Here is a 25,630-nt window from a genome sequence, read left to right on the forward strand (position 1 = left end):
GCCCTTGGAAATAATGAGATTTGCCTCTCACTGTATTTTGTATTGATCTCCCACTGTTTTCAAAGTGCCATCCCAGTCCACCTGATCCTCAGTGTTCCTGGGAAGCAGCTGGGTGTGGAGGGCACTAGATTAAAATCAGAAAACCAGGATCATTCTGTGTCTTCATCATGTATGATATTGGGCTTGTGTCTCTGAGCCATGATTTCCTTGTCTGTCACAGGGTGATGATATAGCTGGAAAAAAATCAGGAATGCTTGTCTCCATCAAAGAGGAGAGAAAGTAGAAGTTCAAGAAAGTAAACTGAGATGAACAGGATCACAAAAGTAGAAATAAAGTCACCTTGTCTTCTAGAATATTTCTTTTTTCCTTCTCTATAAAATTATGTTGTTTCAACATCTGACAAACTACTGTTGTTTTCAAGGTTTATGTAGACATATAAGCTTCAAACTTTATGAATTGAACTAATTACTCTTTTCAATTAATTAAAAATTTAAACAGATCAAATACTGTGCCTACTTTGGGGTATTAGAACATTTGAGACATTTTACTGGAAAAAAATTCTAAAGACCCACAATATGTAGTAATTTTTAATTTACTTAGACTTGAATATGTAGGTATAGATCTTGGAATTCAGAATTGTTATTCACCTCATGCCTAAACACAAGCCACTACTTGCCATTGTTTCTTAACACTTATATGTGCAGAAAATTAAATAAAATAAGTTTTTAAAGAATTTGATGATACCAAAATTTATCATATTTATCATCAATAGGATTTTCAGAAGATCTGTGGTCTACATTCAGTAGTAGAGATGTCAAAAGCTTATAATCAAATCATTTTAATTTAAAGGTTACTATTTAAATCTAGTTTTTCCCTGGCATTACTGACATTCTGGCATGGATAATTCTTTTCTGCAGGGCCTGTCCTGTGCATTATAGGATGCTCAGTAGCATCTGGCTTCTCCTCATTTTGTGTCCCCTCCCCTCAGTTATGACTCCCGCAAACGTCACCAGACATTTGCCCTCTAAAGATAAAGTTGCCCTTTTCCCTATTGAGACCTGCTACAAAGCAGTTATTCTCTCTTTTATTCCCTCTCACAAAATCCATCCTTGAGCATCAGGGAAGTTTAAGATGTATTTTCACAACATTCTTCAAAACCTTCCCTGATTGGGACAAACAATTCCTCAACAGTGCATTTATAGGCTTTCCCTCCCTGCTTTAACACAGAGATATAAAGACACACAAACCTATAAAGAGATTTGTAATAAGCGTGGGCTTTTCTTAGTTCACGGGACTGAGAAATGGTGCTTAGCACAGGCTTTGTGGGCCTTTCTTTGCTCTTGTTTAGTGGGAAAACATATTTCTGTGTTTTGTAAGAAGAGTTGAGGAAGTAGCAGCAAGATCGTTCAACCTCAGAAGTGAGCTGTGCTTCATGTGGCAAGCCACTGGCCACCTGTGCTGTCTTGCAATACTTGATTTCGTTTTTATACAAATACATTAGTGCTCTTTTAGATGTATTGTGACTGGGTTCAAATTAGTTTGCTTAATGATATCTTAGATGAAAGTACACAGGTTTGAAAACAAATAGGGTAATATTAGCTTAATAATAATCTCCTGAATCTCAATTTATAATCTCCTTTGCAGGCTGTTGATTTTTTTCATCCTGCCCCATAAAATTTTACTAGTGATAGTTTCTGGGGAGAGGGAAGCAGTGAGTGACTCAACATTGCTCCAGAGCTGGTTCTTCTACCTAGTGTGAAGCAAGTTTTTCTTTCAATAAAATACTTGACACATGCAATATAATGCCTTAGATGTCTTTCACTCTGAATTTTTTCATTTTTCCACACTCACACCATCTTCACCCTGGTAAGTTTCAAATTTCTCACGTCTGTAGAAGTATTTTTATTATGCTGGTACAATGGGCTTGTTGGGTTTGCTGATCTCTGCCAGTTAGGCTATTTCTTTCACTCAATTTATTCCTTCCTACATGTCTTCAAGACTATTCTAAATGGCCACTCAGGTCATTTTCTTGACCATCTTCTCTGGTAGCACCATTTCCACAAACATTCCTTCACTTTCCAAGGCCCCTGTGCTCCTGGGTTCTGTGAATTGTGGTACTGAATGGTGGCTTCCTGGTGGCAGCAGGGGACAGAGAGTCTTCCAGCTCTTTCCTCTGCATCTAGGAAACTATCGATGAAGGATTTTGCGGGAGGGGTCAGGAAGAGGACAAGAAAAAAATATTTGAATCCTACTCTATAATTTCTGCATGCTCAAAGATAGACTGAGGAGTTGTTTTTTGTTTTTTGGTAATATTATTGTCTCTAGCTCAGAACTGCCTTTCATTTCAATCAGAAACCTCCTTCCTTCAGGCCTAAGAAGTAGCTTAAAATGCAATACTTTAGGGAAGGGGGTTAGTTGTGATCAATAACTGCAGAGAAATGGAGCCAAGCCACTTCACTTTTCCATTGTGAAGGGGTTGATGTTGAATCTTGGCTAAGATGGCATTGCCACTGGAAGCCACGGAGCCTGCCAGGTGTATCACAGCTTACTTCCTACAGTCATACTTGCCCTGTGTTTGCTCCAGGGAGAATGGTGGATCTTCCAGGGCACAGTCTGTCTGGTGTGATTGCCTCCTTCTTATTCATCCTGCTGACCATGAAGCAATCAGGTAGGATCCCCTTCTTCCCTTTGATGTAACTTCCCAGTGACTCAGTCCAGGTACAGTTTGCAGTTCAAAAGGACTAGTACAGTGTTCACGAGTGCAGATCTATCCCAGCAGCTTGGGAGGCTGAGGCAGGAGGATCTCGAGTTCAAAGCCAGCCTCGGCAATTTGGCGAGGCCCTGAGCAACTCAGCATGACCCTGCCTCTAAATAAGACATTAAAAAGGGCTGGGGATGTGGCTCGGTGGTTAAGCAACCCTGGATTCAATTCCCTGTACCAAAAAAAAAAGTGCAGATCCAGAATGCAAGCACCTGTGTTCCAAAAAGGGCTTTGCATTCCCAGCTGTGTCATTTTTGGAAAGTGACTTGAGCACCATATGCCTTTGTTCTTCACCTGAAGCATGAGAATAACAACAGTACCTACACTTCCTTGGGTAACACAGGCTTTGGGAGTCCCTGAAGCCATACAGAGAAAGCACTTGGATAGTGACTGGAAAATGCCATCATCCATCCATTCCCTTACTTCCATGTGTGCCAGAGCTTTGGGAGCAAGAAAAGCAGCTGCTTTTACCATACATTAAGTGGCATAAAAACTTATAAATAAGAAACCAGAAGAGACTTCCAAAAAATGGACTTGGAAATCTCAGTAGCTGAATTTATCAGTCAACCTGTACCTTGAAAAGAATTATGAAAATTCAATATGAGAGGGAAATATCACAACTCTAAGGAAAAATGCAGTCAGATGAAGTAGAGAAAAACACTGGGGGCACAGCACAGGCTCCAGATTGAGTGCTGAGGAAGTTCTGTGATATAATGAGGCCACTGTCCCCTCTCTGCAGTTTTCTGACCTATAAAAGAAGTTAGAGGGTTGACTTCATATCTACCCCATCAAGGAAGAATGCAAATAGATGTCAATCTAAGTTCTACAGTGACTTTTTTATTTGTTCTTTTTAGTTATACATGACAGTAGAGCCTATTTTGACATATTTATAAAAACATGGAGTATGTCTTATTCTAATTAGGATCCCAGTCTTATGGATGTACATGATGTTGAGATTCACTGTATTGTATTCATATATGTATGTAGGGAAGTTACGTCAGATTCATTCCACTGACTCTCCTATTCCTATCCCCACTCCCTTTCCTTCATTACCCTTTGTCTAATCTACTGAACTTCGCCTCTTCCTTCTCTCTCCTTATTCTATGTTAGCGTCACATATCAGAGAGATAATTCAACCTTTGGTTTTGGGGGATTGGCTTATTTCACTTACCATGATAGTCTCCAGATCATTCCGTTTATCAATAAATGCCATAATTTTATTCTTCTTTATGCTGAGCAATATTCTTGATGTATATATACCACAATTTCTTTATCTATTCATCTGTTGAAGGGCATCCTGGTTGGTTCCATAGCTTAGTTATTGTTAACTGAGCTGATATAAACATGGATGTGGATTCATGAATGAAGTATGCTGATTTTAACTCCTCTGGATATATACTGAGGAATTTAGGTATAAATGGGTCAAATGGTGATTCCAATTGTAGTTTTTAGAGGAATCTCCATACTGATTTCCTGAGTAGTTGCACCAGTTTGCAGTCCCACCAGCAATGTGGGACTTTTTCCCTACATCCTCACCAATATTTATTGTTACTTGTATTCTTGATAATTGACACTCTGTCTGGAATGAGGTGAAATCTCAATGTGGTTTTAACTTGCATTTCTCTAATTGCTAGAGAGGTTGAACTTTTTATATATCTGTTGACTGGTTGTATTTCTTCTATTAGAAATTGTCTGTTCAGTTCCTTTGCCCATTCCTTGGTCGGGTTATTTGTGGTTTTTGGTGTTAAGTTTTTTGAGTTCTTTGTATACTCCGGAAATTAACTCCTTATCTGAAGTGCAGGTAGTAAAAATTTTCTCCCATTCTGTAGACTCTCTCTACATGCTCTTGATTATTTCATTTGCTGTGAAGCTTTTCAGTTTGAATTCATCCCATTTATAGAGTCTTGATTTCATTACTTGTGCTTCAGAAGTCTTGTTGAGGAGGTCAGTTCCTAAAGCACCATGTTGGAGTATTGAGCCCATATTTTCCTCTAGTAGGTGCAGGGCTTCTGGCCTAATACCTAGGTTTTTGATCCACATTGAGTTGAGTGTTCTGCAGGGTGAGAGATAGGGGTTAAATTTCATTCTACTACATATTTCTGGTGTTCCCAGCACCATTTGTTGAAGAGGCTATCTTTTCTTCAGTGTATGATTTTGGTGCCTTTGTCTCATATGAGACAATTTATGTGGTTTTGTCTCTATGTCTTCTGTTCTGTATTGGTCTTCATGTCTGTTTTGGTGCCAATACCATACTGTTTTTGTTTCTATAGCTCTGTAGAATAATTTAAAATCTGGTATTATGATACCTTCTGCTTCACTCTTCTCAATAAGGATTGTTTGGACTATTCTGGGCCTCTTATTTTTCCAAATGAATTTATGACTGCATTTTCTATTTCTATGAAGAATGTCATCAAAATCTTAATAGAAATTGCATTCAATAAATATAGTGCTTTTGGTAGTATGGCCATTTTGACAATATTAATTCCGCCTATCCAAGAACATGGGAGATCTTTCCATCTTCTCAGGTCTTCTTCAATTTATTTCTTTAGTGTTCTATAGTTTTCATTGTAGAGGTCTTTCACCTCTCTTGTTAGATTGATTCACAAGTTTGTTTTTTGTTTGTTTGTTTTGTTTTTTGGTTTGGCTTTTTTTTTTTTTAAGGTCATTGGGATACTTTTCCTAATATCTCTTTCAGAGATATTAGTTTTCCTAATATATTTCTTTTCATCATTGAAGTATAGGACACTTTTGATTTATGGATGGTAATTTTGTTTGTATACTGTTACTTTGCTGCATTCATGTATGAGTTCTAGAATTTTTCTGGTGGAGTGTTTTGGGTCTTCTAAATATAGAATCATGTCATCAGCAAATAGGGATAATTTGAGCTTTTCTTTTCCTGTTCGTATCCCTTTAGTTTCTTTCTTTTGCCAAATTGCTTTGGCTAGACCTTCCAGGACTATTGAATAGAAGTGGTGAAAGAGGGCATTTTACAATGTTGAGGTATGTTCCTACTATCCCTAGTTTTTCTAGTGTTTTGAACATGAATTGGTACTGTATTTTGTCAAATGCTTTTTCTGCGTCTATTGAGATAATCATGTGGTTCTTGTTTTTAAGTCTATTAAAGTGAATTACATTTATTGATTTCCATATGTTGAACCAACCTTATGTCTCTGGGATGAACCTTACTTGATTATGGTGCACTATGCTTTTAATGTTTTTGTATGTAGTTTGCCAGTATTTCATTATGAATTTTTGCATCTATATTCATCAGGGATATTGGTCAGAAGTTTTCTCTCCTTAATGTGTCTTTTTCTGGTTTTGGTAACAGGGTGATACTAGCTTCATAGAATGAGTTTAGAAGGATCCCTCCTTTTCTATTTCGTGGAATAATTTGTGAAGGATAGTTGTTAACTCTCTTTGAAGGACTGATAGAATTTGACTGAGATTCCATCCAGACCTGGGCTTTTCTTTGTTGGTAGGCTTTTGAAGGAGTCTTCAATTTTGTTATTTGAAATTCATCTGTATAATTTTCTATGTCCTCCTGATTTATTTGGGTAGGTCATATGTCTCTAGAAATTTTTTGATGTCCTCAAGATTTTCTAATTTATTGTATAAATTTTCGAAGTAGTTTCTGATAGTCCTCTGGATTTCAGTAATATCTGTGGTGATATTTCTTTTTCATCACAAGTTTTAATAATTCAAGGGCTTCTTTTCTTTTTTCTTTTTTGACTAGTCAAGAAAACTTTTTTTTTCAAAGAACCAACTTTTTGTTTCATTGATTTTTTTTTGACATTTTTTGGTTGTTTTATTTTTTTTTTTAATTTTTTTTGTGTACACATTTAGTTTTATTGTAACAAAGCAACTTGTACACTTTTAACGTTTAAAACTGAGCATCATCTTTCCTTTCCAGTGAAAACAAAAAAGAAAATTTAAAAATAAACAAACAAAATTACAATAGAGAATGTCAATTCCAAATAAGATCCTACAGGTTCTGCTGATTCTCTCATTGAGTGGCAGGGCTCAAGTCATCATTAGGAGAGAATTTTATTTTAAAAGTGTCATCTTAAACTGCAAGGATGTCCGTTAACATCACAATTAAACATGCCAAAGGAGAAGCCATGTTGTCAAAATGCCCACTTAACCCACCCAAACATCTCAAACCCACCCTTTGCTGACCTTCTATAACCCCATTTTTTTAAGTTTTTTTTTTTCTTTTTTTAAACAAGAAAAAGTAGACAGATACATGTTGGTAATTGCTAACTGTCCATATTCACATAGAGACACAGTGTAATCTCTGAGCCCAATATACAGAGAAAGGAGGAAAAAAGCTAGAATTCTATGCACTACTACACAGGGGCCTAGCACCCTCCAGCTTCCAGCAGAGTGAAGGGAGCAGAAGGTTTTTCTTTTTTCCCACAGAGCACGGTGGTGTTGATTCCATACAGTTTGTTTTGAGACAGGAAGGGATAAAAATGAATTCAGAACAGAAGGGTGTAGATTCTTTTCCCATTATACTCTGCTCAAGGTACTTCCCCCCAAAATAAGTTGAGAACCATGGTTTGAGAAAAGAGACCTCAAGAACAGGGTGACTGAGCACAAGGGGGGGAGGGGGGAAAGAAAGGAAGGGGGGAAAAAAAAAAAAAAAAGACTGCAACTTGCTCCCAGGGACTGAATTAAAAAAAAAAAAAAAAAAAAAAAAAAAAAGGAAAGAAAAAGAAAACAACAAAGAAAAAAAAAAAAGGTTGGAATCCATCAGTGTTCAATTAGTCATCTTCTCCTTCATCCTCCTCTCCTTCCTCCCCTTCATCATCATCTTCATCCTCTTCACCTTCATCCTCATCCCCTTCTTCATCAATATCTTCCAATCCTTCTTCTTCTTCATCATCATCATCATCTTCTTCTCCTTCCCCTTCTTCATCATCCATATCAGGAACCAAGTAGTACTGCAATGGATTTGGCCAAATATCGTCTTTGATGACCTCTCCTAATTCATCTGCACCTGCATCAGAATGGTCAGTAAACCAGGTAAAGAAGCTCTCTGGTTCTTCATGCTGCCTCTTCCTGCTGGCTTTATTCTGCGTTTGACTTGAACGTTTCGTCAAATCCTTTCCAGATTTCCATTTGATTTCAGTGGACTTTGAAGATGGATCACCACTCTCATTCAGATGAAATTCTTTGGAGAGAACTTTATTTTCGAAGTAAGGATTTTCATCAAAATAAAAATCTATTCTGTAACCTGATTTGATATCTTCAAATTCTGTCACTTCAACTCTGGTCAAATAATGCAGCGCCTCTTCATCTTCCTCCCCAAGCAGTGCAGACACTTGTGGATGGTTGACAAATGTTGTTACCCAAAAATTTGGGATTTTGGCGATCAATTCTGACCTCTTCTGAAAAAATGGTTGGCGGAGTTTGTTATATTTCTGTTCTACTTTCAATATCTCCTCACTGGCTTGTTCATTAAGTCTGAGGTCTCGTCGGCCCCGTCGTGGTTGGAGTTGAGCTCCTTTTTACTGACTTTGGCCGCCGGCGCCGACATGGTGCTGCTCCGCGGTCGGGGGGGTAGCGGGGAGGGGGAGAGAAGGGAAGGCGAAGGGGGCGGGCAGGCGGCTTCCCCTCACGCCACACGTGCGGGCGCCCGCTCGGTCCGGCCGCCTCCTCCCGGCGCTCGCTCGCTCGCCCTCCCCCTCGCTCGCTCACGCTGCCCTCGCGGCCTGACGACGAGGGAGGGGCGGGGGCGGCGTGCCGGGCCCCGGCCGGGGCTCCTGCTCGCGGAGGAGAGGCGGCGGTGGACGGCTGGGCTCCCTCACTGGCGCTCCGCGCTCCGGCTCGCTGCTCGTTCTCCTTTTTGGTTGTTTTAATTTCATTAATTTTGGCTCTGATTTTAATTATTTCCTGTCTTTTGCTGATTTTGGTGTTGTTTTATTCTTTTCTAGAGACTTTAGATGTAATGTTAGATTATTTACTTGATGACTTTCTATTCTTTTAATGAATGTTCTCAGTGCTACAAACTTTCCTCTTAGAACTGGTTTTATAGCATCCCAGAGATTTTGACATGTTGTATCACTATTCAAATTCACTTCTAAGAATTTTTAAATTTCATCCATGATTTATTCTGCTATCCATTCATCTTTCAATAGCATCTTGGTCTCCAGGTGTTAGAGTAACTTCTATTTTTATTATATCATTGATTTCTAATTTTATTCCTTTATGATCTGATAGAAGGCAAAGTATTATCTGTCTTTTTTTGTTGTTGTTGTTGAGAGTTGCTTTGTGGCCTAACATATGGTCTGTTTTAGAAAGCGATCCAGGTGCTGCTGAGAAGAAAGTGTGTTCATTCATTAATGGATGAAATAGTCTTTGTATGTCTGTTAAGTCTAAATTATTAATTGTTTTTTTTGGGGGGGGGGATAATCCATCAAGTGGTGAGAAAGGCATGGTAAAGTCACCCAGTATTGTTGTGTTTGATCTATTTGATTCTTTAAATTGTGAAGGATTTGTTTGATGTATGTAGATGCTTCATTGTTTGGGACATAAATGTTTACCATTGTTACTCTTGTTGATGTATAATTCCTTTAAACCATATGAAATGTCTTCTTGTTCTCTTCTCATTAACTTTGGCTCAAAGTCCACTTTATCTGACATGAGAATAGAAAACCTTGCTTTTTTATGAGATCCATATGAATGCTACATTTTTTCCCATCCTTTCAGCTTCAGTCTGTGGATGTCTTTACCTATGAGGTAAGTCTCTTGGAGACAGCATATTGTTGGGTCTTATTTTTTAATCCAATCTGCAGTATATGTCTTTTGCTTGATGAGTTTAGGACATTTACATTCAATGTTATTATTGAGATATGATTTTTATTCCCTGTCGTTTTATTTCTTATTTTTAATTTGAATTAATTTCTCCTTTGATTATTATTCTAGCATAGTTCCTCCCACTGCTGGTTTTCACTTTTATTTTTAATTTCTTCTTCAGGTTATATTTTACCATGTTTTTGTACTACAGGCTTTCTAGCTACAAATTATTTTACCTTTTGTTTATTGTGGAAGGTTTTCATTTCATCTGTAAATGTAAAGTTTAACTTTGTTGGTTATACAGTCTTGGTTGGCATCCATTTTCTTTCAGAGCTTGGTACAGATTATTCCAAGACATCCTAGCTTCCAGGGTCTGGGCTGAGAATTCAGCTGCGATCTGGATTGATTTACCTCTAAATGTGGCCTGTTGTTTTTCTCTAGCATCCTTGAAAATTCTATCCTTGTTCTGTAAGTCTGTCAGGCATACTGACAGAATAATGTGCTTTGGTGTGGATCTGTTATAATTTCTCATGTTTGGAGTCCTGGATGCCTCCTGTATATGATTTTCCATTTCATTATTAAGGTTTGAGAAATTTTCTGATAGTTCATTGAAAAGTTTGTGCTTTCCTTTGGTTTGTATTTAGAGCCTTCATTTATCCTGATAAATCTTAAATTTGACCTTTTCATGTTATCCCATATTTCTTGAAAGTTCTATTCATGGCTTCTTAATATCTTTCCTCCATGATCTACTTTATTTTCAAGATTACATATTTTGTCTTCATTACCTGAAACACTATCTTCCAACTGGTCTAGTCTGCTGGTGATGCTTTCCATTGGCTTTTTAATTTGGTTTATTGATTCCTCCATTTTGAGAATTTCCATTTGGTTCTTTTTAAAATATCTGTCTCTTTAGTGAAGTGATCTTTCACTTCTTGTATTTTCTCTCTGATTTCATTCCTTACATCATCTTTAATATTGCAGATTACTTTATGAACTTTCTGAATTCCTTCTCTGACATTTTCTTCACTGTAGTATCAATGGATTTTGTTACTGAGGTATTTTGGTTTGATTTAAATGATTTGTTCCCTTGCTTTTTCCTATTGTTTGTGTGTTTACCCCTTTATTGGTATGAATCTGATGTGGCAGAGCTTCTATCCTATGAACTTATAGTGTCCCTGAAGGTTTCTTGTACCTCATGGTTTATGGGGAGACAAATAATAACAACCAATGTGAACAATATATAAGATTAAACTAAATACTTATTTCCTATTATGACATCTACAAGGTTAATTGTCACAATACACAGAAAGTTGTACAGTAAGCCAACAGTAAAAACAGTAAGTTTTCAAAAGGGTCTGCTATTTCAAATGGTGACCAGGGAGAATGCAGAAGAGATGTAGGATATGATGATTATGATGGAGGAAAGAAAGTAGAAGTAAAAAATTAAAGGAAGACTGAAAAGAAAACAATAGAATTTGCCTGTTAGTAAAAGAAAAGAGAGAGAATCAAGAGAAATAGGTGAACAACAATATAAAACAAAACCAAAATATACTAATCAAAAACCATAGCCCTTAACATACAGTTATGAAAAATAACTACCTTCAAAAAATTCTAAGAATGAGAAGAGTGAGACATATGTATATGTACAAATGTCCATGAAACATTCAGCACACAATCCAGAGAGATAGAGAGAGAGAAAGAAAGAAAAAAAAAGATTCTTGATAAAAAGTTAAGGAATTGTTTCCATTGCAGTGATCAAAATTGTCAGTGATAATCTGTGCTGGTTGTCTGTTCCCAAGTGTCTTTCTTTCCATTTTTTTTCTCAAGGTATGTATTGTGCACAAGAGTAGTAACCATAGTGTCAAGACCTTCCTCTTTTTGTGTTGTTCCTCAAGTTGCCAATTGGAGTTCAAAAATTCTCAGCTTCCCTTCTGGGTATGAGGTGGGGTGGGTTTCAGAATTTTGTCTGCTCCACTCTCAGGGGAGGAATCACTATAGAGTTCTGTGAGAGGAATTCCCAGAGGCAGAGCATCTAAAGGCAGAGTTTAGTTCTAGTTAGTACCCTGGTGCTTTGTTGAATGTTGATCAGTCTGAAGGTTTTAAATCAGCACACCTCCAGAGCCAGGCAGCTGCCAATCCACACTGGGAGCCTCCCCTGTGTTCTGCTGTGCTGTGGAGGAGCCAATCCTTTACCCCCTCCACCATTTGTGGGTCCCATCCTTCCCAATCTCAATCTCCAAGCACCCACTCTGTTGCCATCTTGGGTGTCTTTCCCACACAAGAATATAGTGTAGCTTACCTCCTGGATCAGTCCAGCAGTATCCTTTATCTCTGATTACTGCATATCAAGACATGCCACAGTGCTACCCGAAATGTGGGTCCTCCTAGTCACCCTCCTGATCTGCCCCAGATGGATCTGCTCCAGCTGGCCAATGGGTTTTCCTCTTTTATTTTATTATATCCAGAGTCCTGGGTGAGTTCCTAAACTATTCTGAGAGTGCAGTATTTAAATCCTGGTAAAATCCTTTTTATCATCCAACTCACTGAAAATCTATTTGTCTGCTTTCCTGATCTCACACCACAGAACAACTTGGAAAGCAACCACCTCTACCCCACTATCTTCCACTATGTCTCAAGTTCTATGATGACTTTTTGAGCATCATCTGTTTTATATTGAGCAACAACTGAACAAGGTTGAACTGAAATCTGCACAGAAAAGGGCAAGTGTCCCTGCATCATTTGAGATGAGAAAGAATACAGTAAATGTAACATATGCAATTATTAAACATAATCACATGAAATTATCAATCATCTCTTTGATTTACAGATAACAAGGAAGGAGTCAAAAAATGACTTAAAATTTTATTAGGAGACTCAAACTCAGACCACTACCCATAATCCACCACAATATATCTCTGCGAAACTGCCTTGTTCATAGTCCTAGTAATTGGGGCCTTCCCTTCTCTGCAAAGAAGAAGAAGGAAAACCCTCAACTTCCCTATTTAGGACACAAGTGATCCTGAGAATCTAAAAATATCTAATGAATCATGTATTACTTTAATTCTGGGAAAGTGATTAAAATGTTAATTACTACCAATTATAAAGTTCCCAACTAAAAATCAATCTACATATCAACTTGAGAATAAAACCCAGGTGGTTTTAGTACCTTAAAGATGAAGAAACTAAGATTTCAAATGTCAAAGTCTCACTAAGAATATTTGCCCCCAAGTCTCAAAGCTATTAAGTGATAGGTTCAGCATTGATGCTCAGATTATCTCGTTTTCTTTGGAGAACACAATTCTCTTTAACAAGCAAACATGCAGATCATCATGCTGGATTTTGTTAGAACAGATCCCTCTATTATAATAGGTTGGACACACATAAAGCAGCATACTGTTCCTCTGGCATTTCTGGTGCCTCTTTTTCATTCTTTTGTAGATGACTTCAGAGTGATTGGTCCTGCATATCCTATCCTGGCCAGGGTTGGGGAAGATGCACTGCTAACCTGTCAGCTCTTCCCCAAGAGGACTGCAATGCACATGAAGGTGAAGTGGTACCGCACAGAACCTGACATGCCTGCAATTGCACACTGGGATGGAGTTGAGATGACTGAGATGCAGGTGGAGGAGTACAGAGACCGGATAGAGTGGATAGATGACAGCATTGCAGATGGAAATGTAACTCTGAAGATACACAACATCCAACCATCCGACAATGGGCAATACTGGTGCCAATTCCAGGAGGGGAACTATCATAAAGAGACAAGCTTGCTGCTCAAAGTAGCAAGTGAGTATCTGGGCAAAGACAGGGTCTCAGAGGGAGAAATATTTTAATTTATGATGCTTATTGTCAATTGAAGAATTCCCTTTGAATCATCACAGCAATTCCTAATGCCCAGCCTCCCCCCTGAGCCATTTGAAAGCAGGTGGTTCTGGAATCTCCAAAGCAAGCTCACAAAAAGTTTTCTCCAAAATTTACATGATCTTTGTCTATCCTTGAGGATTATTTGAAAGACTTGACATGTAATCATTAGCAATTTTGCTAGGGCACAAATTTGTGCCACATAAAGCTGGTGTACAAGAGCAAGTCAATTGCTGAGTCCAGCTGTCTGTCCAGCATCTGCATCTCAGTGGAATGGGTTGTTCTCCACCAGCCTCATCTATGCATAATGAAATGTGAAACTTTGTGGGATTTTTTTTTTGTCTAATTCCCCTTACTAGAAATCTGATGAGACAAAAGAAGTTAGGAACTTTGTGCTTTTATGGAGATTATTGTATACAGCATTCAATCAGGGGCTCACAAGTGCCTTTGGAAGCACCCACCATGAATGTCAAGGTTCCTCAGAATGCTATTGTAACAGCAAAGTAGGAAGGAGTGAGAAACAAGTCTATCTCATGGGGAAATATCCACAAAGTAAACCTAACAGGAATAGCTCCTCCATGTGCTAAAGACAAAATCAAGCAAATCCATTGACCTCAATAGGAAAGCAGTTCTCTGGAGATTTTAATATCTCTGACTGATACTGGTTCCTTACACCTTTTTTAATACCCATGATTGTGAATTGTTACTATGTTTGAGATCATTTAAAGCAAATAAAAGAATCCATAGATTCTGAGATATGAGTGGAGTGGGTACATACTAATGCATTTCACTACCAGGGACATCTAATATTAAGCCAAAACTTTTCTATTACTCCAGGTAAGGTAGTGGATCTCTTTCTATTCACAACTGATATAGAATTTCCATCCGTGAAAAATATAGTCTCCTTTAGGTTTGAGAGGTATAGTGTTGAATGCAGAAAGAATTTCATGACTATATAAATTGCTCTAGGATTTCTTAAAAATGTGTTTCCCATTAGAACATCCCCAATGGAATATTTAAATATAGGAATCCTCATGCAGTTCATCTACCATGTCCCAAGATTACAACCACCAATGAAAGAAATGGAAAGAATAGCCTCCATGCAGGTGATTTCTAAATTCATACTAAACATTTTGTTTAAATTGAATTCCAGATACCATTCACAATGTCAGACAAAGTGTCTGATACAGGAAATATTAAGAGGAAAAGGGTTCACAGCATAAAAGAGCAAATGAATAGATTACAACACATTTCTTTGCAGTACTAGAGACACAAATAAATGTTAATGGTGCCTCCATTCCCTCTTACTTTCCTGTCTGGATCCTAAGAAAAGTATGCTCAAATGCTAAAATTTAAAAATACGGACTGGAGAACAAGCAAAATATATCAGAACTCCAATTTAAATGGGAAGAAAACTTTGGAACACTTTCTGCTTCCTGACCCCTGTGCTCCCACCATCTCCCTATGAGCAACATCACTGAGATCTGTCCCCAGGGTTTATACATTGATGGGTCTGGAGCTCAGAGCTGTGACTTCCCTCTACAGATATGGGGTCTGCCCCTAAAATCCACATGGAAGGACCCAGGGAAGGTGAGGTCCAGCTTGTGTGCACTGCAAAGGGCTGGTTCCCAGAACCCCAGGTCTATTGGGAAGACATCACAGGAGAGAGGTTGCTGACTGTTTCTGAGCATCATATCCAAGACGAAGAGGGCCTGTTCTATGTGGAAGACACCCTTGTGATCAGGAATGTGTCTGTAGAAACTGTGTCCTGCTTCATCCACAACCCTGTCCTCACAGAGGGGAAGGGGGCAGTCATTGCCCTCCCAGGTCAGTGCTCTACCTCTGGGACCACATGCCTAGGTCAGCAACAGAGGTTCCAGGGACCACACAGCAGCAGCTCATATATTTTATCAGGGAAAATATTTAACATTTAATAATATGAATTAAAAGGTATAAAACATTTACCACTAGAAATATATATATATACTGCATTTTGAATGAATAGCCATTAATGGTACTTTGGTAATTTCCAAGTTCTACCTTCTCTTCTTTCTGCATTGATTTTTTAAATAAATATTTTGAAAATAATAATAGTAATTATTATTATTATTTAAAAATAAATTTTTTTAAAAAAATATTTTCCACATTTCATAAAGTTGGTTTTTATTTCTTGGAAATAGTTTCTCTCCTTAATGTGCTATTCACTCTCTCTCTCCCTCTTTTTTTTGCCCCAGAGAAATTCCAGACTGAGCTGGGTGAGTAGGATCCGTCTTCCCAACAGGTGTGGCGCACTTCTCTCGCCCCAGAGGAGGGCGGAGCATGTGAAGCTGCTTCGGAACCTCTGGATCTGGAGGAGACTCAGAGACACGGCTTACCAAGTGCAGTGTTAAGTTATCTGAGAGGAGACCAGCAAATCTGAGTCTTCCACAGTCCCCTTCAGGGAATTTTCTGCTGTGTAACCTGCTACTTTGGGAGATCATGGAAATTCAACCAAGACCCAGATGACACCTTTGGGAACGTGTGCATCTTCTCTGCTCGGTGTCTAGAGGAAAGGGAGCTGCCTTTGTGGTGTGGGGGGAAGGTATGGGCCAGCTGGCCAGCTCTGGAGGCCCTTAAAACATTCCAAGCTACAGTGAGGGCATTGTCATTGTAATAACTGGAGGTCACCTCCCAGAACTCCCACCCTCTAGCCATTATGAGTCCTGCACCTGCATCTCACCCCAGAAGGCCTTTAACCTCATCACTATTGAGAGGAGGCCGTTACTTACTTTTCTGAGTGCACCTGGGATCCTGCCATTGGGGTGATAATTTTCCTGTTCTTTGTATTTTTTTTTTTTTACCTTGTAGTTGAACTGCAGATACTATTTTACTATGCCTAAGATGTGATTTAAAAAATAACCAAATGAAGGTTGAGCCCCTTTCAGTTTCTTTTACCTCCTTCCAACTTGGTGTTTCTAGGACTATTCTCCTAACTGGTGAGGACCCACCTGCTCTCTATTTACATACACATGAACCCGGATCCCTGGATTCGTCCTTCATCTGTACCCTATTGTCCATCAGGTCACCTTGTGGGAATGTGTGTGTGTTTGTGACATGTGTAAGGAGAGCCCTGGCTTTTTAGATTTTTGAGGGAAATTGAGGTGACAAACACAATTCCAGTCTCTGCCAGAATCTAGTGTGACACCTTTGACCCATGGGGCCACAAGTACAAAGGAATGGGCCTCAGGAAGGTCAAAGGTGGCTCCACCACCACAGGAGAAACAGTCCTGTGAGCCTTGCCTTTTCAGCAGGATTCCCTTCTGCCTAGGTGATCAGACAGAAACTTTAACTGGCAGAACTTGTTAGTAACAGATTAGGAAGGCAAGCCCCTGTGTGGGGCAGGTTGAAACAAGTCTCTGTCCCTCAGGAAGGTTTTAGGCAAAGAGTCACTCTGCATTCTCTTAGCCAACTCAACATGCCCATTGGAGATCCAGCATACAAAATACAATCCTATGTTGTGTTGTTCCTAAATTTTAATGACCCTCTAGGACCACAGCTAAATAGGGTAAAAGCACAGAACTTCCCTTTGTTCCTCCTCAGCTGGGGAGGGCTGTGCCCCAGGAGGTGGGAGGGTGTACTGTGGCAACTCAAGAGCACAGGAACTCTGTAGCTGCTGCCTCTGTGGTATCCTCACAATTAGGGGCTCAGAGTAAGCACCCGTGCACAGGGCCACAGGCAAACCCAGTTCTCAACCCAAGTTTTCCCAGATTTCTTACTCTGGCAAATAATTTTATTAACATAAAAATAGTGACTGGTTTTGAAATCTTAATTACACTCCAGACATATAAGTGCTTTGGAGGAATCATTTCATATTTTCCTACAGTTGTTAAGAGGTTATTTTCACTTGCAGTTAAACTATCTTAGAGACATATATATTCTGCTGAAATAGTGATGTTTGCCTTGTAATCTATCTAATTTGGGTGCAAGGTCTTCATCACTTATGCATAATTTTGTCAACTCAGTAGTCTCTGTTACTCATCTTTAAAAAAACAGGTTGAATTTGATCTCTGATATAGTGTCCTCTAAGAGACTAGATGCAATAATATTTAACCTGAGGAATGAGATAGCCCACTTAATGGAACATGTTAATGGAAAGAGTACTGTATAATATGATGACAAGATCATCAGCTTTTAAGGACTAATGTATATCCAGTATACTCCACACTCCAGAAGGGAATTAATTTTTCAGGGGGTATGCCTAAGGCAATTCAGGAACACATATCCAGTTCTCAAAAGCAAAACAAAACAAAACAATAAATTTGAGAAGGAATTGTGTGGAAAACTGTGTACTAAACTGTAGGAAAAGGAAATGATGCAGAGCTGCTCTTGGGAAGCTCATTTTCTAGTAGAAAAGCATATAACAAATAGGGCTGCAAGGTTTATCTAACCCTTTAAATTTCAGTTTTACTTGACTTCTGGAAAAACAGGAGCTTTACAGATCTATAAGATCTAAATATTAATTGAATCTCCATACTTGTATTTTGCTTCCATTAGTCCCTTTAAAGTAAATTTTAACTCTCAGTGACCTATGCCTAGCAGGTTAAACCACTTTGACATTTGATACGTGCCACAGGTCACGGACAGGGGAGAATCCTCATTTGGGTAATGAGATGAGGAAACCATGTGTTTTGTTAGATAATGTACATTAGGACATGTAGATGGAGAAATGGCAGCAAACTGATCCCTAGTTCACTTTTTTCTGATTCCTACCCTTGTCTTCAGATTTTATCAGACAAATGTTGGATGGAGATAATATTAAGTAAAACTGAAGGACAAAACAAACAATATCCAGGAATTAACTTGGAGTTAAATTTTTGCTAGAAGGAATAATTCAAACATTAGAATTGTATTAACAGTGAGTTTCTTCTCTAGAAAGACACCATCAGATTTTGGCTAATGACATAATGGGGATATCATGACTTTGATTTGCACCCAGAGAATCTACAATTTTATGCCTATACTTTGGTTATAAACAATCACAACATCCATGAAGCCATTCTTATCATTTGATAGGAAAGGGTACTTTTCAAGTTAGAATAGAGCAAAATTGGCACACCAGGGGAAGAGAAGAAAAAGTGTTGTATAGCTTGAATCCTAGAGAAAATCTCCACTCTCCACGATTGGAGAATTAGACACCTTTTGTACATTCATCACTGTTTTCCATTTTGTATTTCACCAATCTCTCAATTCTCAACCTTAAAAGTTTTCCAAGACAGGGCTGGGGAGATAGCTCAGTTTGTAGAGTGCTTGCCTCGTAAGCACAACACTGCAAAAAAAAAAAAAAAAAAAAAAAAAGTTTTCCAAGATAATCTGAGGACATTAAACTTAGTGTCTGCCTATAGAAACTTGAGGGAATAAATTCAGTGGCTGGACCTGATTTAGGCTAGCTTGAGGAAGTTTTCTTCAATTTTAATTACTAAAATCCACCTGACACTTATTTTTACCCCCCTCCCCAGAATCAAATCAGAGAGGGGGTTGACTCCAGTGCCCTCAAGAATCATTCTATTGTTTTTAAACTGTATAAAATTTCAGGAAGGAGTAGATAGTGACTTTTTTTTTTTCAAATTGGCATGCATTCTGGAAAGATTCTTCCTGAAATATGGACAACCTGTATCCTGAGATCACAAGATTCCCATCTTTCCAAGAGATGACCTTGAGCCTGCTACTTCCTCCAGGATGCCTTTGGAAATATTTTTTTTTTTTTTTTTAGTTTTTTGGGTTTTTCTGCATAGCTTTTAAAATTTATTTGTTTTTTTAAGATATACATGACAGCAGAGTGTATTTTGACGTATTATACATACATGTAATATAATTTATTCTAATTAGGATCCCATTCTATTATTATTTGTCCTTTTAAAATATACATGACAGGTCAAAGTGGATCAAGGATTCCATTCTTGTGATTGTAAGTGGTGTGGCGTGCCACTGGTCATTTATTCATATGCAAACATAGGAAAGTAATGGGTTTTAAACCACACTAGAATTCTCTTGTTGGTGACATTTATTTGCTCCATTTCATTTGTTCATTGTTTTTTGTCTTCCATATTAACAGCATTCTTAAAAGTGATCGGACCTTCCCAGCCCATCCTGGTCAGAGTGGGAGAAGACATACAATTAACCTGTTACCTATTTCCCAAGGCTAATGCACAGAGCATGGAGGTGAGGTGGGTCCAAGCCCACCATTATCCTGCAGTTTATGTATATACGAATGGGGACCATGTGGCTGGAGAGCAGATGGTAGACTACAGAGGGAGGACTGCACTGGTGAGTGATGCCATCCATGAGGGGAGACTGACCCTGCAGATACGCAATGCCAGAGCTTCGGATGATGGGCAATACCAGTGCCTTTTTGAAAAAGATGGTGTCTATCAGAAGGCCAGTTTGGACCTGAAGGTGGTAGGTAAGGATTCTAGATAGATGTTTTGAATTTGGCACCTGTTCCTACTGCTTTAGCATATTTGTTCCTAGGAAGTTTTTGCAGCACCAAAAATTTTATTCATGTTCATTTATTATCAGATTTATATTGAACCACCAGTGCATAGGAACTATCATAGATACTTAAAACCCACAAACTCCACTGAACCAAATTTAATTCTTTGGGTATAGAACTTTTTTTAGTTTGTTCTAATGTGTTGTACATGATAATAGAATGCATGTATACATTTTGATAGATCATACGTAAATGGAGTGTACTTTCATTTTTCTGATTATACATATTGTAGGATCACATCGGTCATACAGTCATATATGTTCATGAGGTAATAATGTCTGTTTCACTATCATTCTTATAGGTATAGAACTTTTATACTTCTGAGTATGTCCATGAAATGATCATCTATTTAAGGAAATCTGAGAATTCTATTTTAAACAGGATTCATTATTTCACAGATGTTATTAAAATTCTTGGAAATGTATAGTTACCAGGAAGTATAATAATTTTAAGACTAAACTAGACCCACCAAGTAAATAGAAATCATGTGGATTGACCATCTTGGTATGGATGGAGGAAGAAAGATAAAATCACCCTCTACTTATTTTCTAAGTTTAGCAAATGTCATTGAGGACATGGGTAAAAATCTTGAATATCCTGCATATATCTCCCATGTATTTTCAATCTAAGTTAATAAACATATTTAGGAAATGCCCACAGAAACACATGTTGGGAAGTTAAATAGGCCCCATCATTTCTGCCACTGGACATGCATATTTATGATTTTAATCTTTGAGAATACTCTCTTACCCAGGTTCTTTTATCCTGTCTATGCTCTGGTCAAAGTTTATTTTGTTGGTCAGGTACAGAAAAAAAGGTTGGATTTGAAGTTTTATGTTGCCTTTTAATATGTCCCTGAATGATTCAGGAATATAGAAAATAAATAAAACAAGAAAACACTCCAGCCAGTCTCATTTCTAGGTGGAGTGTCATTTCCCTATAAGATTTTTCTCCCCAAGCCCTCTGAGTCCTCCTCTCCCTTCTCAGCGCAGTCACCAATAACACAACCACTAGCAGAGGCTCCATGCTTTGCTTCCTTGGTCTCTGTTCCCCAGCTGTGGGTTCTTCCCCGAGGATCACCATGGAGATGCTGACAGATGGAGAGATACAGCTGATGTGCACCTCAAATGGGTGGTTCCCACAACCCCAAATGCAATGGAGGGACATAGAAGGAAAGGCAATACCATCAATTTCTGAGATCCTGCATTCAGACAGCCATGGGCTGTTCCATGTGGAGACATCACTTTTGATCACTAACAGCTCCATGGCAAATGTGACTTGTTCCATCAGCAACCTCCCTCTGGGTGAGGAGAAAAAAGCAGCTTTTATTCTCTCAGGTTGGTGATTCTATACATCCTCTCAGGTTTAGAATTAAATACTATGACCAAATTGGACTTACTCATTTTATTGCTTTCTTTATATACTATATAAAGACATATATGTGTATATATATAAAGAGAGAGATAGATGATAGATAGACAGACAGATAGATAGATATATTAATTCTGATGAGATATCCTGCTATCTCTGACAAAGCTGATCTTCAGGACACCTGGGATCCAATTCCTCTGAGTTTCTTGCTTATACCCCCAGATACAGACCTAAAGATATATTTATTGTTGGCTACACACTAAATTCTAATTTTTGTCTCTAATTCCCTGTATCTACAAACACTCTTAAACAATTATAGCACTTTGGGTTTTTTCCCCTCATGGTGAATTTTATTCTGGATTAGAAAATAATTTTCCTTAACATGATCTTCAGGGTTATGAGCTACATAATTTTATTCTTTTGCAATTATTCCAGTGACTGTGATAAGTTTGGAAAAAAAGGGAGAATAATTGTTTGTATATGTACATTTCTGAAAGAAGCAAACAGGAAAGCTAGCCAGACATAAACTTAGTCTTCCCTCCCTCAGCTTCTCCAAAGCAGGAAAAAGGGGACCGACGGCTTCCTTTGAGAGATTCACTTCTCTCTTTCTTCTCCAGCCCAGGAACTTCTTAGATAAATATGACAATCTGGGTATTTTCCTAGTTTCATGATTTACTGGGATTCTGGGGTTTCCATTTCAGAGTCCAGGATGGCATTTTCATGGACGATACTACCTGTTTTGGGATTGCTTTTTGCCATGGTCATAGGCCTGATCAGGAGGAAGAACTGTGAGAAAGGTAAGTTAGGTAAATAGAACCAGTGTGGAGTGCACTTGGTGAAACTTACCATGTATTTTCCCTAGGCTCTCTTCTCAGAATCACATATGGAAGGCACTCAGTGAATATTTGGTAATTAATGAACCTTGGGAGTTCTGGTCTACATTTATGTGATCGAGGCTCAATGATGAATGAGCTTGGGGTTATAGTGATAATAGAAGCAACAGGATTAAAAAACAATAATTTGATTCTCTGGGCCCATTCCTCCAATAGCCAGTTAAGGGAAAGGAAGAAAAGAAGTTGGTGGCATGGTCATCCTGTTTTCAAGACTAAGAGCTCAGATTTCACTGAGATTCTGTTGGCATGAACATTTCACTAAGACCTTTAATAATGTGATGGGTCCACTTATTGGTGATTCCCGCTTTGCTGATGAAGGTCATCTCACACATTGACAAGTTATTTTGTGTGCCCCAGAAAGTTTGTCCAATTTAAAATTTCTTTTGTCACAAAGCTCGTTTGCCTGTTTACATGTATTTAATAGTGGGAAATTAATACTTTTAGATATTGGTGAATTATCATAATGAATTTTTTCTTTACAGTGAATATGAACCTGGATCCTAATATAGCTCACTCAAAACTGATTCTCTCTGAGGAACACGAGGGCAGGACCCACGATCATTCATGCAGCCAGACATTCCACAGAGATCTGACTCTCTGCTCTACCTGCTGGGCCACAAGGGGCTCACATCTGGGAGGAGGTACTGAGAGATGGAGGTCAGGGATGGGACAGGATGGGTCTCTGATGTCAAGGACAATGTCTTAAGGAAAAGTCATCATTGTGTCACAGTCATCACTGTGTCATCATTGTGTCACCTCACATCCCACTACCCAGAAATTCTTATCTGGACTTTCTATCGACCACCCCTTTCTCCTTACTGTATCTGAACAAACACCCAGAGCCCACCTAGTTGCAGGTTCATCTTCTTTTTACCTCCCAATAAATCTTCTTTTTACCTCCCTCCCTGGGGTAAAGCAATTCTGACCCATCATGGGTTTGGGGCAGTAGTTGCTATGGAAATATGTACTGGGCCATCACCTCTCCTCCTCCAAACCTTCTCCTGAAGTGGCCCCTGGATGATTGGAGCGTCCCTGACTATGCCTCTGGACATCTTTCTTTTGTAACATGATCAACAAGTTTCCTCTCTACACTTTTCTCCAGACTTTTTTCTCTGGAATTCTATACCCACACTTCATCATGTGGTCCCCTGATGTAGTTCTCTGTACATCTGTACCCAGAAGGACCCTTCAACATCTTCAAGGGAAACAACAATCTTGAATTCTGAAAACCAGGATGATAATGAGAGTCCTGGAACTGTCCTCCTTTCATTGATCCCTTCAGAGGCCTATCCTACTCCAGATTCTGCGATATTCTAACTCCTAATTACAATCTGATATCATATGACCAAACCCTTACAAATCCAATGGGAAATGCAGTTTAGCACATAGGAGGAAATGAAAGCACCCATCAAGTATTCAATCAGTTGTTTTAAGATGGTGGCAATTAAACTGTCCATGTAAGTGGAGCTGAGAAAACAAAAAATATGGTTAAAGAACAGTGAGAAAAAACAGCTGCATATAAAGAGAAAAATATAATCTTGAAATTATATTGTGTTGTGTTGTGAAATCCCTACTCCAGACTTTTTCAAAAAGTTAAGAAAGAATGTGGAGTGAGGAAAATTTTTAGAAATTCCAATCCAAGAGAAAAATTAATTATGTATCATGCATATGACAGCACCATTTTAATTTTTAAGACAAAATAAAGTGCACAATTTAAAATTAATAATTATAAAATAAATATAAGCAATAAGTACAACAAATAGTAGACAATAAAGTGATAAGTTAAAGAAGAGAAACTGTATGTGGAAGAAGAAAGAATTTAAGACTTTAAGAAAGAAAATGGGCAATCCAAGATGGCGGACTAGAGGGTGACTGCATTTCCAGTCGCTCCGAACCCAGGATTCAAGAAGGGAAGGCATTGAGAGACTCGGACTAAAACAGAGCCACGGGGTGAGTCTCCCCCACCCGGTGAAGCGCTGCCTGGGCAGCAGGCTCGGATTCAGGTGGCTTATTAGAGTAGGGTAGGGCAGGTAGAGTCTTCCCCAGGCAGCTCTGTGCACTCCAGAGATGGGCTCCTCCCACAGGACCAGATTCTCCAGCATCTCGGAGCAGCCCCCCCAGTGAGAGCCTTTCTGCACAGAACCAAGCTTCAAGTCCCTGAACCAGGGCGGCGATCTCCTGCCCACAGGTTGCTTCAGGGACCAGGACAGGGCAGCCAGGGACTTCCCCAAGCAGCCGGCAGCCCGGCCCCCTCTGGCGGGAAGCACCTTTCCAGGCTAGCTTCTCGGAGCAGACCGCCCAGTGAGAGCCTTTCTACACGGAGCCAGCCACAAGTCCCCAAGCCGGCGGTGACCTCCAGCCTGCAAGCATCCTCTGGGACCAGGGCAAAGCAGCCAGAGACCTCTCCAGGGGGACCTGCCCCCGGCCCCCCCAGCCGCAGGCTTTTTCCATGGGGCGATCCAAGATGGAGGACTAGAGGGTGACTGCATCTCCAGTGGCTCCAGAACCCAGGATTAAGAAGGGGAGGCATGAGAGACTCAGGACTAAAACAGAGCCACGGGGTGAGTCTCCCCCATCCGGTGAAGCCACTGCCCGGGTGGCAGGTCCGGATTTGGGTGGCTTATTAGAGTAGGGCAGGGCAGCCAGAGTATTCCCCAGGCAGCTCTGTGCACTCTGGCAGTGGGCTCCTCCCACAAGGCCAGATTCTCCAGCATCTCGGAGCAGCCCCCCCAGTGAGAGCCTTTCTGCAAAGAACCAAGCGTCAAGTCCCTGAACCAGGGCGGCGAGTTCCTGCCCGCAGGTTGCTTCAGGGACCAGGACAGGGCAGCCAGGGACTTCCCCAAGCAGCCCGCAGCCGGGCCCCCTCTGGCAGGAAGCGCCTTTCCTGGCTAGCTTCTTGGAGCAGGCCCCCCAGTGACAGCCTTTCCACACAGAGCCAGCTCCAAGTCCTGGAACCAGTAGCAGGCTAGGGGCATCTTTCCTTGGAAGCACTGCATTCTCAAGTTACTCCAAGACTTCAGGCTACTGAAGGCAGGAAGGTGATACACTGGAAATCTACAGGGACACTATAAGCCAATAGAAGAATTCTGAAATATCACAAAGTCCCACTGAATCTGACCAATATGAGAAAACAAGGGAAGAAAATGTCCCAAACAAACCTAGATACTATATCAATAAAACCCAATGACAGCACAGCAGAAGAAATGTCAGAGAGGGAGTTCAGAATGTACATAATTAAAATGATCAGGGAAGCAAACGATGAGATGAAAGAGCAAATGCAGTCACTGAATTATGAGATGAAAGAGCAAATGCAGGCATTGAATGATCGCACCAGTCAACAGTTAAAAGAGCAAATACAGGAAGCAAAAGATCATTTCAATAAAGAGTTAGAGGTATTGAAAAGAAAAAAACAAACAG

The 25,630-nt window shown here is 39.4% G+C and overlaps 1 protein-coding gene and 2 pseudogenes across 3 annotated transcripts in view; 1 reads left to right on the forward strand and 2 right to left on the reverse strand.

Annotated features, from left to right (window-relative positions):
- Positions 1 to 1,811: 1,811 nt before the first annotated feature.
- BTNL2 (butyrophilin like 2) lies at positions 1,812 to 22,919 on the forward strand (the record flags this gene model as incomplete). Its single annotated transcript, XM_079147878.1, has 9 exons — positions 1,812 to 1,866; positions 2,585 to 2,668; positions 12,998 to 13,345; positions 14,966 to 15,247; positions 15,655 to 15,675; positions 19,512 to 19,859; positions 21,005 to 21,286; positions 22,022 to 22,117; positions 22,696 to 22,919. 9 exons carry the CDS (start codon positions 1,812 to 1,814, stop codon positions 22,917 to 22,919), a joined length of 1,740 nt encoding a protein of 579 aa, XP_079004004.1.
- LOC306666051 (protein SET-like) lies at positions 6,986 to 8,458 on the reverse strand (annotated as a pseudogene). The gene has a single exon. The product of its transcript is annotated as a protein SET-like (transcript).
- A 38-nt stretch (positions 22,920 to 22,957) lies between the features above and the next one.
- The window catches only part of LOC306665767, a 32,103-nt pseudogene continuing 29,430 nt past the window's right edge, over positions 22,958 to 25,630 (reverse strand). Inside the window, exon 4 of the transcript in view lies at positions 22,958 to 23,083. The product of the transcript in view is annotated as an uncharacterized misc_RNA (transcript). The remainder of the gene's footprint in view (positions 23,084 to 25,630) is intronic.

This window comes from Sciurus vulgaris, assembly GCF_902686455.1.
Source record: "Sciurus vulgaris genome assembly, chromosome: 7".
NCBI classification, from domain to species: domain Eukaryota; kingdom Metazoa; phylum Chordata; class Mammalia; order Rodentia; family Sciuridae; genus Sciurus; species Sciurus vulgaris.